The sequence below is a fragment of the Heptranchias perlo genome, chromosome 11, assembly GCF_035084215.1.
Source record: "Heptranchias perlo isolate sHepPer1 chromosome 11, sHepPer1.hap1, whole genome shotgun sequence".
NCBI classification, from domain to species: domain Eukaryota; kingdom Metazoa; phylum Chordata; class Chondrichthyes; order Hexanchiformes; family Hexanchidae; genus Heptranchias; species Heptranchias perlo.
Genome location: NC_090335.1, coordinates 66,701,608 through 66,716,486, shown reverse-complemented (window position 1 = coordinate 66,716,486; position 14,879 = coordinate 66,701,608). Strand labels below are relative to the sequence as shown.

Below are 14,879 nucleotides of genomic sequence, written 5' to 3'. Positions count from 1 at the left end.
CAGCAAGCAGTTAGGAAGGGAAATGGTATGTTGGCCTTCATTGCAAGAGGATTTGAGTACTGGAGCAAGGATGTCTTACTGCAGTTATACAGGGCCTTGGTGAGACCAGACTTGGAGTATTCTGTGCCGTTTTGGTCTCCTTACCTAAGAAAGGATATACTTGCCATAGAGGGGTGCAGCGAAGGTTCACCAGACTGATTCCTGGGATGGCAGGACTGTCGTATGAGGAGAGATTGGGTCGACTCGGCCTGTATTCGCTCGAGCTTCGAAGAAGGAGAGGGGATCTCATTGAAACATAAAATTGTACAGGGCTAGACAGACTGAATGCAGGGAGGATATTTCCCCTGGCTGGGGGGTCCAGAACAAGGGGTCACAGTCTCAGGATACGGGGTAGGACATTTAGGACTGAGATGAGGAGAAATTTCTTCACTCAGAGGGTGGTGAACCTGTGGAATTCTCTACCACAGAAGGCTTTGGAGGCCAAGTCACTGAATACATTTAAGAAGGAGTTAGATAGATTTCTAGACACAAAAGGCATCAAGGGGTATGGGGAGAGAGCGGGAACATGGTACTGAGATAGAGGATCAACCATGATCATATTGAATGGTGGAGCAGGCTCGAAGGGCCGAATGGCCTACTCCTGCTCCTATTTTCTATGTTTCTATGTTTATTCACTATACTCCTTGCATTAAGGTGTATACCTTTAAGCACTGCCAAACTCCATTGCTGTTTATTTTCCAACCTTTGTTTCCTCTACCTTCCTAAGTCACTTACTAATTTTCTGCCTTCTATCTCCAGTTCTGATCCTGTCCCATCTGAATCTACACTCAGGTTCCCATCCCCCTCCCAAGCTAGTTTAAACCCTCCCCAACAGCACTAGAAAACCTCCCTGTGAGGTTATTGGTCCTGGCCCTGTTGAGGTGCAACCCGTCCTGCTTGTACAGGTCCCACCTCCCCCAGAACTGGTCCCAATGCCCCAGGAACCTAAAGCCCTCCCTCCTGCACCATCTCTCCAGCCACTCATTCATCTGCTCTATCCTCCTATTTCTATACTAACTAGCGCGTGGCACCGGGAGTAATCCAGAGATTACTACCTTTGAGGTCCTGCTCTTAATCTCTTTCCTAACTCCTTAAAATCTTCCTGGAGGACCTCATCCCTTTTTCTACCTATGTCATTGGTACCGATATAGACCACGACCTCTGGCTGTTCACCCTCCCCCTTCCAGAATGTTCTGCAGCTGCTCCCTTATTCCCTCCCCATCTGAGACATATCCACACCTGGCTTCCCCTCCGTGCCTGACCCAGATAATGCAGCAGCACAGAGGATCGATCCTGCCTCCTGAATTGAGGACACTGTTTCCCCCATTCCCATTTTTTAAAGTTTAAAGATGGCATTGCAGTGGTTCCACTAAACCGCACCTGAGACATACGCCAGCAGCAGTGGATGATAAGCGACCAGCACTTCAATGCAACAAACTTAGCAACGTTGTCTCCATCGCCACTCTGCCTGTAGTGGTGCGCCGTGAAAATTCATGTGCTTTGGGTTGGGAGGCGGGGGGATCAAAATGCATTGCACTGCTCACAAGCTACCCTACTGTATTAGCATCAGAGATCACGGTATTAATGGGAGTTGGCGGCAGTACTGCAGAAATCAGCAATTTAACTATAGTGTTCTCATATCTGAGCAGAGTTAATTGGCTGTACAGTTTCTTGGTCGTTTGTTATTCTAAGTGTGTTATAATTAGGGGATATTCAGGATGTTGGCTCCTAGTTATGTTAAACTTAAATAAAAACAGAAAATACTGGAAACACTCAGCAGGTTAGGCAGCATCTGTGGAGAGAGAATCAGAGTAATACTAAAGGTTGCCAACGACATGATGCATTAGCTCTGTTTCTCTCTCCACAGATGCTGCCTAACCTGCTGAGTAATTCCAGCATTTTCTGTTTTTATTTCAGATTTCCAGCATCATAACATAAAACAAAAGCAAATTTTGCTTTTGTTTTATGTTAAACTTAAACTGGTCTCCTTTTATGTTAAACTTAAACTGGATATAGAAGCACTGGAGAAAGTGCAAAAAAGATTCACAAGGACGATACCACAAGTGAAAGGAGATAACTATCAGGAAAGGCTGGACAGTCTGGGGCTTTTCACTGTAGAAAAGAGAAAGTTGAGGGGTGACCTAATAGAGGTCTTTAAAATTATAACGGGATATGATAAGGTAGATATGGAGAAGATGTTTCCACTTGTGGGGCAGAGCAAAACTAGGGGCCATAAATCTAAGATAGTCATTAATAAATCAAATAGAGAATTGAAGAGAAACAGAATGTGGAAGTGCAAGGAGTAGTTGAGGCGAATAGCATCGATGCATTTAAGAAGAAGCTAGATAAGCACATGGAGAAGAAAGGAATAGAAGGATATGTGGATAGGGTTAGATGAAGAGGGGTGGGAGGAGGCTCGTATGGAGCATAAATGCTGGCAGACAACAACAACTTGCATTTATATAGTGCCTTTATCATAGTAAAATGTTCCAAGGTGCTTCACAGGAGGGTTATTAAACAAAATTTGACATCGAACACATAAGGAGATATTAGGAGAGGTGACCAAAAGGTAGGCTTTAAGGAGCATCTTAAAGGAGGAGAGAGAAGTAGAGAGATGGAGAGGTTTAGGGAGGGAATTCCAGAGCTTAGGGCCTAGGCAGCTGAAGGCACGGCAGCCAATGGAGGAGCAATTAAAATTGGGGATGCGCAAGAGGCCAGAATTGGAGGAGCGCACACTCTTGTAGAGTTGGAGGAGGTTACAGAGATAGGGAGGGACGAGGCCATGGAGGGATTTGAAAACAAGGGAATTTTAAAATCGAGGCGTTTCTGGACCAGGAACAAGTGTAGGTCAGCAAGCACAGGGGTGATGGGAGAATGGGACTTGGTGTGAGTTAGGATACAGGCAGCAGAGTTTTGGATGAGCTCAGGTTTATAGAGGGCAGAAGATGGGAGGCTAGCTAGGAGAGCATTGGAATAGTCGAGTCTAGAGGTAACAAAGGTATGGATGATGGTTTCAACAGCAGATAAGCTGGGGCACGGATGGAGACTGGCAATGTTACGGAGTTGGAAGTAGGCAGTCTTGGTGATGGAGTGGATATGTGGTCAGAAGCTCATCTCAGGGTCAAATAGGCCGCCATGGTTGTGAATGGCCTGGTTCAGCCTTAGACAGTGGCCAGGGAAAGAGATGGAATCGGTGGCTAGGGGACGGAGTTTGTGGTGGGGACCAAAGATATTAGCTTCGGTCTTCCCAATATTTGATTAGAGGAAATTTTTGCTCATCCAGTGCTGGATGTCGGAGAAGCAATGTGACAAATCAGACAGTGGAGGGGTCGAGAGTGGTGGTGGTGAGTTGGAGCTGGGTGTCGTACATGTGGAATCTGATGTGTTTTCGGATAATGTTGCCGAGGGGCAGCATGTAGATGAGAAATTGGAGGGGCCAAGGATAGATCCTCGGGGAGCTCCAGAGGTAACGGTGCGGGAGCAGGAAGAGAAGCCATTGTAGGTGATTCTCTGGCTAAGACTGGATAGATAAGAATGGAACTAGGCGAGCGCAGTCCCACCCAGCTGGATGATGGAGGTGAGGCGTTGGAGGAGGATGGTGTGGTCAACCATATCAAAGGCTGCAGATGGGTTGAGAAGGATGAGGAGGGTAGTTTACTACGGTCACAGACACATAGGATGTCATTTGTGATTTTGATAAGGGCCATTTCAGTTCTGTGTCGGGGCGGAAGCCCGATTGGAAGAATTCAAACATGGAGTTGCGGGAAAGATGGGCATGGATTTGGGAGGCGACAACACGTTCAAGGACTTTGGAGAGGAAATGGAGGTTGGAGATGTGGCGATAATATGCAAGGACAGAGGGATCAAGGATGGGTTTTTTGAGGATGGGGGTGATGATGGCAGATTTGAAGGGGAGGAGGACAGTACCTGAGGAGAGGGAACCGTTAACAATATCAGCAAACGTGGGGCCAGGAAGGGAAGTTGGGTGGTCAGCAGTTTGCTGGGAATAAGGTCGATGGAGCAGAAGGTGAGTCTCACGGTCAAGATGAGCTCGGAGAGGGCAAGAGGGGAGCTAGGAGAGAAACTAGAGAAAGATGTGGGTTCACGGCTTGGGCAGGGGGGATCCTTAGGGGAAGTTTGGCTTGGTGGACTAGGGGAAGAGAGGCAAGCGGTAGAGGCAGCTGAACGGATGGTCTCAATCTTAGTGACAAAGAAGTCCATGAGCTGCTCACACTTTTCGTTGGAGGTGAGGGAAGACCAGTTGAGCCAAATGGCCTCTTTCTGTGCTGTAGATTCAATTTAATTCTATGCAGTCTTACATTCTAATTTTTGTCACTCCGTGTTATACTGATATTTTTTCTTGTATTGATCAGTTGCTTATAATAACCAAAATTTGCTTTCCAGAAACCATATTATGGATATTATGGAGGTGAATTTCTGCGGGGGTTCTCCCCCTCACCTGCCCTAACTTGGTTTTTACAGGGTTTTCACGGTTCTTCCATCAGATTTATGGTGGATGGGCAGGAGAGACACAATATTTATGTGGCTGGTCCAGTTAAGTTTCAGGTCAAAGGTGACCCTCAGGATGTTGATGGTGGGGATTTGGCGATGGTAATGCTGTTGAATGTCAAGGAGATGGTCATTGCCTGGCATTTGTCTGGCGCGAATGTTTCTTGCCACTTATCAGCCCAAGCCTGGATGTTGTCCAGGTCTTGCTGCATGCGGGCACGGACTGCTTCATTATATGAGGGGTTGCAAATGGAACTGAACACTGTGCAATCATCAGTGAACATCCCCATTTCTGACCTTATGATGGAGGGAAGGTCATTGATGAAGCAGCTGAAGATGGTTGGGCATAGGACACTGCCCTGAAGAACTCCTGCAGCAATGTCGTGGGGCTGAGATGATTGGCCTCCAACAACCACTACCACCTTCCTTTGTACCAGGTATGACTCCAGCCACTGGAGAGTTTTCCCCCTGATTTCCATTGACTTCAATTTTACTAGGGCTCCTTGGTGCCACACTCAGTCAAATGCTGCCTTGATGTCAAGGGCGGTCACTCTCACATCACCTCTGGAATTCAGCTCTTTTGTCCATGTTTGGACCAAGGCTGTAATGAGGTCTGGAGCCGAGTGGTCCTGGCGGAATCCAAACTGAGCATCGGTGAGCAGGTTATTGGTAATTGCCGCTTGATAGCACTGTCAACGACACCTTCCATCATTTTGCTGATGATTGAGAGTAGGCTGATGGGGTGGTAATTGGCCGGATTAGATTTGACCTGCTTTTTGTGGACAGGACATACCTGGGCAATTTTCTACAATGTCGGGTAGATGCCAGTGTTATAGCTGTACTGGAACAGCTTGGCTAGAGGCGCGGCTAGTTCTGGAGCACAAGTCTTCAGCACTACAGTCGGAATGTTGTCGGGGCCCATAGCCTTTGCTGTATCCAGTGCACTCAGCCGTTTCTTGATATCACGTGGAGTGAATCGATTTGGCTGAAGACTGGCTTCTGTGATGGTGGGGATATCAGGAGGAGGCCGAGATGGAGCATCCACTTGGCACTTCTGGCTGAAGATGGTTGCAAACGCTTCAGCCTTGTGTTTTGCACTCACGTGGTGGACTCCGCCATCATTGAGGATAGGGATGTTTACAAAGCCTCCTCCTCCCGTTAGTTGTTTAATTGTCCACCACCATTCACGACTGGATGTGACAGGACTGCAGAGCTTTGATCTGATCTGTTGGTTGTGGAATCGTTTAGCTCTATCTATAGCATGTTGCTTCTGCTGTTTAGCATGCATGTAGTCCTGAGTTGTAGCTTCACCAGGTTGGCACCTCATTTTTAGGTATGCCTGGTGCTGCTCCTGGCATGCTCTTCTGCACTCCTCATTGAACCAAGGTTGATCCCCTGGCTTGTTGGTAATGGTAGAGTGAGGAATATGCCGGGACATGAGGTTACAGATTGTGCTGGAATACAATTCTGCTGCTGCTGATGGCCCACAGCGCCTCATGGATGCCCAGTTTTGAGCTGCTAGATCTGTTCTGAATCTATCCCATTTAGTACGGTGGTAGTGCCACACAACACATCCAAGGTTTTGTTTCATTTGTACCTATCCACTATATTTTAGTGATCTGTTTACATGGACCCCTAAATCTTTTTGGATCTCCACTGTTTCTAGATTTTCACCATTTAAAAAATGTTTGGATCTATCCCTTTTTGGTCCAAAATGGATGACCTCACACTTACCTGCATTGAAATCCATCTGCCACAGTAAAAGCTGCTGATTAATGTGATTTTCTTTGAAACCTCCCATCAAAGTTAAGACAGGAGATCAGGGGAACTTCTGCAAAATTTTTACTTCCCTGCTTCAATATAATTGCCCATGAAAAACATACATCAAAGTGCAACGGAGAGAATTGTTGAAGGAAAGAAAGTGTGTTTTTTTTCAATTATCCATAGGTAATGTTTCTTTTTAATGATTCCCATTGGTGATCTAATTTTAATCCTTTGAGGACTGCAATAGTTTTTTTTTCCTACATCAATATTAAAAAGTTGTCACTTTATTGAAAAATTACAAAAAAGACCAATCGGATTTGTTGCCGTGCATTTCTTTAATTTCACTTTAAAACATTCAGCATAAAAAATGTACAGAAAATCATATTTGTAGATGTTATGCAAAATTAAAAAAAGCACTAAAGATATTCAGTGCTCAAAGGGTTAATATAAGACCCTTGATAATAAAGATGGCGTATGTCCAGTATAAACAATATGTCACAATTTTCCAAGTAATTCCCTGTCACCTCCACCATTCAACTTCAGTATGGTGGCAGCTTCCATTTCCGTATACTTTCACATTTACGGTATAAAGTCCGATTGAAGCAGGTCCCCGTGAGGAATACAAAATGCACAAAATGTGCAAAATGCAGATTCTGGAGTGGAGTGGCTTCCGGAAAACCATCCAGACAGGAATGAGAATATTTTCACAGAGGCAGGTTCCTTTCATCAGGTACCATTACCTGAATCACCGAGAAACATGGCCTGAAAATGAGAATCACTTTCTCAAAACAAATCAACTGCATTTCTGTGAAATTGATGGCTGGGCTGCGACTTGGGTTGCCAACTCTCCAGGATTGTCCTGGGGTCTCTGGGAATTGAAGGTTGATCTCCAGGGCACTGCTGTAAGCAATCCTGGAGAAAAATCATCGGGACATTAACAACATTGTGCATTTTTAATGTTTTCTTTGAACACTTTTGTTTATTAGTTATAAAAAACATTGGAGATTGGAAAAAGGGCTGTTTGACTGAAGTTGAGAATCATCCAATCGGGTAATGAAGAGTCTGTTCGCTTTCCAATTTGCTCGGGAAGGAGGATGGACGTGTTGTTAGACCAATGGTGGAGGTGGGGCAGTGGGAAATGGGAGATCATATGATGAAACCTCCAGGAATACATCCAACCAGAGTTGGCAACCCGAGCTGTGGCACTAGAGCTGTTCATTCATGTTTATAAAAAGATCAAATAAGCAGGGTGATTCTGTGTGAGCATGTTGGTAGCATTCTGGTCTCTAAGTCAGAAGTTTGTGGGTTCATGTCCCACTCCACACTTGAGCACAGAATCCAGGCTGACTCTCCACGGCAGTACTGAGGGAGGGCTGCGCTGTCGGAGGTGCCATCTTTTGGCTGAGACATTAAACCGAGGCCCCATCTGCCCTCTCAGGTGATCCTAAAAGATCTCAAGAAACAATTTCAAAGAAGAGCAGGGGAGTTCTCTCCAGTGTCCTGGCCAATATTTATCCCTCAACCAACATCACTTAAAAAAAAAGTTCTATCTGGTCATTATCTCATTGCTGTTTGTGGGAGCTTGCTGTGTGGAAATTGGCTGCTGCGTTTCCTACATTACAACGGTGACTACACTTCAAGAGTACTTCATTGGTTCTAAAGCGCTTTGGGACATCCTGAGCATTACTAGATAACAAAAATGAAAAAGAACTAATGAAAATATAAAATATCCCTGTTATCTATAAACTGCTGCTATAACTGTCTGATGAAATTGTTGGAATGGAACATAAATGAGTTATAGAAAGCAGTGATTTGGCAGTAACTGGTTAAGTCTGTTTTCCTTCCCAGTGATAGTGAAGCAGTATTCTTTCTAAATTCTTAAAAATCTCAAACCTCTTGCAATTTCACATCTACATTGTGCAGTCACAGGCAGCAAGCAGCTTCCCTCTGCATATCTTTCATTACAACTATTCACTGTAGGCTTGCCATCTTTTGCCAAGCTTAAAACTGGACAGGTGAGGGAGTGGGGTTGGGGGGCAGGGTGCAGGGTATGGGAGGGCCGCGATCATGGCTTGAGATTTGCTTTGCTGCTGCTGCTGAAAAGTTGTTGAAAACTTGCTGAACCATAATAATTTGGTGCCATCACATTGATGTAGAAGTAAGCAGGAGGATGTGAATTTCCACTTTCAGAAAAGATGTTTTTGGTGTCCAGTGTATATTTTACAAAAGTTGTGGAGAGTTCACTCAAAAACTGGACTGTCTGGTCCAAAACGCAGGCCTATGGTGGCAGCCCTGAATTCACTGGACTACTCAAGGTTATGTACAGGGCAATTAAAGAGGCAACAAAACCATTTTTCAATGTAAAAGGAATAGAGCACATTACAGGATGCTCTTCTCCCCCTACCTCCCTCCCTCCCACCCCCCCAATCACCATCTTTCCACCACCGGGGTTTTAAATTGATTGTTTTGTCACAGCCCATCAGATAAACTGATGCTCCAGTTTAAAGTGCTCAATTTCTGTACAAATTATCTACATTCTCATAAACATTCAAAAATTTCATACAAATATATGTTATATACAGTGATATTCATGTACTCGTTTTGTCATGGCATGTTTCAATTCTTAAATAAAAAAACAAATAAAATGCTGGAAATACACAGCAGGTCCATTTCCATCTGAAAAAAGAAAAGACAGGTTAAAGTTTCGGGTGGAAACCCCTCGGTCAGTTAGGCAGTTCTGATAAAGTTGTCTCCAGCCGTAGCATGAGCCTGGTTTATTCTGGTCTTCTTTCAGATTTTCAGGGTTCAGTTTACATTTTGTCACATTCCTTGGTGTTTTTGTGGCATCTACATTGCTGACTTATACCTAAACATTTCAACACGGGCTTCAGGACTTGCTGATTTTTTCATAATAAAAGGAGTTTCATGGGCAAACAGACCAGTGTGATTTTGGGAGTAGGGGGGGGAAGGAGGAACTTAGGAACCTAGGAACAGAAGTATGCCATTCAGCCCCTCGAGCCTGTTCCACCATTCAATGAGATCATGGCCGATCTGTATCCTAACTCCATCCACCCGCATTGGCTCCATATCCCTTAACAGCAAAAATCTGTCAATCTCGGATTTAAAATTATTAATTGAACTAGCATCTACTGCTTTTTGTGGGAGAGATTTCCACACTTTTACCATCCTTTGCGCAAAGAAATGTTTCCTAACTTCTCTCCTGAATGGCCTGGCTCTGATTTTAAGGTTATTTCCCCTTGTCCTAGACTTCCCCACCAGCAGAAAAAGTTTCTCTCTATCTACCCTATCAATTCCTTTCAAAATCCTAAAAGCCTCAATCAAATCACCCCTTGACCTATATTCCAGGGAATAGAAACCCAGTTTATGTAATCTTGCCTCATAATTTAACCCTTGGAGCCCTGGTAACATTCTGGTGAATCTGCGCTGCACTCCTTCTTAGGCCAATATACCCTTTCTAAGTTGCGGTGCCCAGAACTGTACACAGTATTCTAGATGTGGTCTAACCAGGTCTTTGTATCGCTGTAGCAAAACTTCCTCCTCTTTATATTCTAGCCCTCTAGATATAAAGGATAACATTCCATTAGCCTTTTTGATTTTTTTTTGTACCTGTCCAGTGCATTTTAGTGACCTGTGCACATAGATCCCTAAATCTCTTTGGACATCCATTGTTTCTAACTTTTCACCATTTGAAAAATGCTCGAATTTATCCCTTTTTGGTCCAAAATGGATAACCTCACACTTACCTGCGTTGAAATCCATCTGCCACAGTAAAAGCTGCTGATTAATGTGATTTCCTTTGAATGGATGCTGGGCCCTTCTTCTCAAAGAAAGGTCCATTGAAACTGCAAAGGGTGACTGGTTTAAAAAATAAATGAGCCACTTGTAAACAACATCCAAAAACAGTTCTTGCGGCAGATCCAGTGAAAATATAGCAAAGCCTCTTTAAATATGCGACAACTTCCACCTGCCCAGCATCCTTCCTGAGATCTTGTTTGGCTCCAATAATGTAACTGCCTGAACATTCTGTTTATATATATTTAAACGTAGAAAGGGATCATTTAGCTGTACTCACCTTTACAGGGGAACATTTTAAATATGTGTTTATGATGTCTAACTGCTTGGAATGCTTTAAAAAGCTGACAGCTCGCAGTTTCAGCACTTAAAACGAAAAGCAGCACTGTGATTTCTAAATAGCTTCTGTATGCATGTATGCATGTTTGCTCTATAATGTGGCTGATATGCTCTTTACCGCTCTCTATATTTAACACAGATTGTGTCTATATTAGGAAAGTAAAAATCCCCTTGTAAACTGAACTCTGTCCTGTTAATTCAGGTTCTCCCCCCCCCCCCCCCCCCCCAACACCCTCCATTTCCTTAATCAATGTTTCTTTTTGCTCAAACGTCTAATTTCTTCAAGCGTGTTGGGCAGGTGGACACTTCACATCCTGATTCTGTTCATTACACACACAAAAAATGTGATATTCCTGACTCTTGAGGCAAACAGACATTCCTTCCACCTCACACCTTGGATTCGTTCTCTAAATTTGTAACCTCCCCGTTCTGCTCCATTTGCTCCTCGTGGCTCTTGCCCTCAGCTTGCCCTCCCTCCTCCGCCTCCTCCTCCTCTTTCTCCTCCTCATTAAGTTTGGTGGACGCCGACCAGATGAGGGGCAGTTCCACCTTGTTGACCATCTCCGCCACGTCTTTGGCGCTACAGGATGGGGTCTTCGTCTCATAGGTTTCATGGAAATTGTTGTAATCGACCTCATAAAACCCCTCCTCCAGTGACAGGACGGGCGTGAAGCGGTAGCCCCACAGAATCTCACTGGTAACATATGAACTCCGAGCTTGACATGTCATACCTATGTAAAAAAAAAATGCATCCATGATGAAGAATTACTTTTTTTCTTTTGTGTGTACATGCTATATACAGACCTCATATATTGTTTCTATAGGTTTACCTACTTTGACCTTTACAATTGTGTGAATAAACCATAAAGTCTCCTTATCCTTCTGATACCTCTTTGACCAAGCTTTTGGTCACCTGTCTTAATGTCTCCTGCTGTGACTTGGTGACAATTTTTGTCTATGCTCCGGTGAAGCATCTTGGGATGTTTTATTATGTTAAAAGTGCTATATAAATGCAAGTTGTTGTTGTCAAAGACATGAATCTAGTTTAGTGGGTTAAAATAACAGACAAGCAAACTTCATAGGATGGTGTTAAGCATTCATTTGAATAGCGTAGTTTTGAGGCCACATTATGTTTTGTAAACATGGAATGCAGTCAAGCATAAGCAGAGATTTATTTTGGCCCCATTTTAAATATACCACCTGACTCCTCTTCCCAATGTGGCATTCAATGTCTTCAGCCAAGAGTGGTTCAGACAGGAGACCTTCCCTTAAGTCTTTACCAATACCAAATTTGAATCGACTACTAGGAGTATGAGAGAGTAACTTGTTTTCTGACTCTCTTCCCCTCCTCTCTGTCCCCACGAGGAAACTTCTGGGAGTTACTTTCTCGCGGCATTCTCCCGATCTCCGTCCTGCAACTTCAGCGGAAATCCCGGAGAAACAGTGTAAGCTTTTGTTTGCGCCCCTCTCCTGTGGTTTCTGACGATCTTCTACCGAATTTACAATGGGAAATCGGAAGAACCCCTGTGGATAGTCTATCCCTGGTCTCCATTAGCTGCTTCACTCTAAGATACACATTACAGCAACAAAATTATTACTAAAAAAAAAGACAGTGTGAATGTAGAAATATTCTATAATTTGGCACCTCTTTAAAATTTTACTTTATTATATTACATCGAAGTATATAGGACATGATCTTGTAGAAACTAAATAGAAATTATGTCCCCCAGTGCAAGCTTCCTGCAGCTGAGATTGGGAATGTGCTCTGTGGGGAACTGCCCAAACAAACATCTGCAATTCAATATGGTGGAGCATGAATGTACAGCTTCCTGCATTGTCCTATGAATATCATTTTTAGAAGGATTGCTTTAGACATCTCTAAGCTGTTATTACCAATTTAGCATTTTAAAACTTTTTCACAACACTATGCAAATCAAACGAGTGCTGTTATGGCTGACATGCTTGTCTATATATATATATATATATATATATATATATATATAAACATCTGGGCTCACATCTGGTGTTTGCTTCATGTGTTGAGTTCCTGATCTGAGCTAGCTGATTTTGGGCAGGTCAACTACTTCTCCACAATGAGGGAGGGGAAAGTCAGAGACATCTGTTACTGGACATCTCTCAGTAACTTATTTAAGGCTTCCACTATAATAATGGACAGAGAAATGTCATCCAAATGCATAAAGCATTTATTCGCCTGTCACTACTGTATTGCCAGCAGTAATTTCTAGGCTATGAGGTGGTATTGGATAAGTCTGAGACAACATGTTGGAGTGATTCCACAGTTTGACAGTCCCAGTGGCGAGTGTGAAATCGTGGATTCATCCTAATATGTTTCCCCAGACTTATCCAAGAACATCTTGTAGCCTAGAAATTACTGTTGGTATTATTTACCCGTGATATGCTCCTCCTGCACTATGTGGGAAGTCATGGACACTACCAGTGTCCCTGGCGACCATGTGTGCAGGAAGTGTGTCCAGCTGCAGCTACTGGCTAACCGTCTTTTGGAGCTGGGGCTGCGGGTGGATTCGCTGTGGAGCATCCGCGATGCTGAGACTATCATGGATAGCACGTTCAGTGAGGTGGTCACACCGCAGGTAAAGATTACGCAGGCAGAAAGGAAATGGGTGACCGCCAGGCAGAGTAAAAGGACTAGGCAGGTAGAGCAGGAGTCCCCTGGGGCCATCTCCCTCTCAAACAGATATTCTGCTTTAGATACTGTTGGGGGAGATGGCTTATCAGGGGAAAGCAGCAAGAGCCAGGTTCGGGGCACCACGGGTGGCTCTGCTGCACAGGAGGGGAGGAAGAAGAGTGGCAGGGCTATAGTGATAGGGGATTCAATTGTAAGGGGAACAGATAGGCGTTTCTGCGGCCGCAAACGTGACTCCAGGATGGTATGTTGCCTCCCTGGTGCTAGGGTCAAGGATGTCACGGAGCGGCTGCAGGGCATTCTGGAGGTGGAGGGTGAACAGTCAGTAGTCATGGTCCATATTGGTACCAACGACATAGGAAAAAAAAGGGATGAGGTCCTGCAAGGTGAATTTAAGGAGTTAGGAGATAAATTAAAAAGCAGGACTTCAAAGGTAGTGATCTCAGGATTACTACCGGTGCCACGTGCTAGTGAGTATAGGAACGGGAAAATAGACAGGATGAATGCGTGGCTGCAGGGATGGTGTAGGAGGGAGGGATTTAGATTCCTGGGACATTGGGACCGGTTCTGGGGAAGGTGGGACCTGTACAAGCGTGACGAGTTACACCCGAGCAGGACCGGGACCAATGTCCTCGCGGGGGTGTTTGCTAGTGCTGTTGGGGAAGGTTTAAACTAGAGTGGCAGGGGGAGTGGGGAGTCAGAAGGGAATAAAGTTGAGAGCAGCAAGAGAGGGGAAGACCCAGGGGAAATCTACAATACAAATAGTACAAACAGTTGTTCAAGAACAAGTGAAAGGGAAAAGCGTAGAGCAGCGGAAAGAAAGTGTACTTTAGGCACGACAGATAAAATAAAAACTAGAAGGCGTAAGGCGATTAACCCAGCATCAAAGCTGTGGCAGGGAGTTGGGAACCTGAGCAGGGAGACAGAGGAAAATGTGTCAGGAAGGGACAGAAGATATGGAGTGAAAGGTAAAGTGTTAAAAAAGGAAAAAGCAGAAACTGTCACAAAACATATTTGAAAGTTCTTTATCTGAATGCACGTAGCATTCGTAACAAAATGGACGAGTTAACGGCACAAATAACTACGTATGGGTATGATCTTGTGGCCATTACAGAAACATGGCTGCAGGGTGACAACGACTGGGAATTAAATATGCCAGGGTATTTAACAATCAGGAAGGACAGGCAGGAAGGAAGGGGAGGTGGGGTGGCTATGTTAATAAAGGAAGGAATCACTGTAATACAGAGAAATGATATTGGGACAAAGGATCAGGATAATGAAACAGTTTGGGTAGAGATAAGGAATAATAAGGGGAAAAAAACACTAGTGGGCGTAGTATATAGGCCTCCTAATAGTTCCAACTCTGCTGGAAGAAGTATTAATCAGGAAATAGTCGGGGCATATAATAAGGGAACAGCAATAATTATGGGGGATTTTAACTATCATATTAACTGGACAAATCAAATTGGGCAGGGCAGCCTTGAGGAAGAGTTTATTGAGTGTATTAGGGATCGATTTCTTGAGCAGTCTGTAACTGATCCTGCAAGGGGGCAAGCAACCTTGGACCTGGTCCTGTGTAATGAGCCAGGATTAATTAATAATGTCCTAGTTAAGGATCCCCTTGAAATGAGTGACCATAACATGGTTCCATTCCATATCCAATTAGAGGGTGAGAAAGTTGGTTCTCAAACAAGCGTACTGAGCTTGAATAAAGGAGACTATGATGGTATGAGAGCGGAATTGATTAAAG

The 14,879-nt window shown here is 44.2% G+C and overlaps 1 protein-coding gene across 1 annotated transcript in view; it reads right to left on the bottom strand.

Moving 5' to 3' along the window:
• Positions 1-10,851: 10,851 nt before the first annotated feature.
• kcnj6 (potassium inwardly rectifying channel subfamily J member 6) overlaps positions 10,852-14,879 on the bottom strand; it is a 31,547-nt gene continuing 27,519 nt past the window's right edge. Inside the window, exon 2 of the mRNA XM_067992390.1 lies at positions 10,852-11,195. Within this exon, the coding sequence (XP_067848491.1) occupies positions 10,852-11,195 (344 nt within the window). The remainder of the gene's footprint in view (positions 11,196-14,879) is intronic.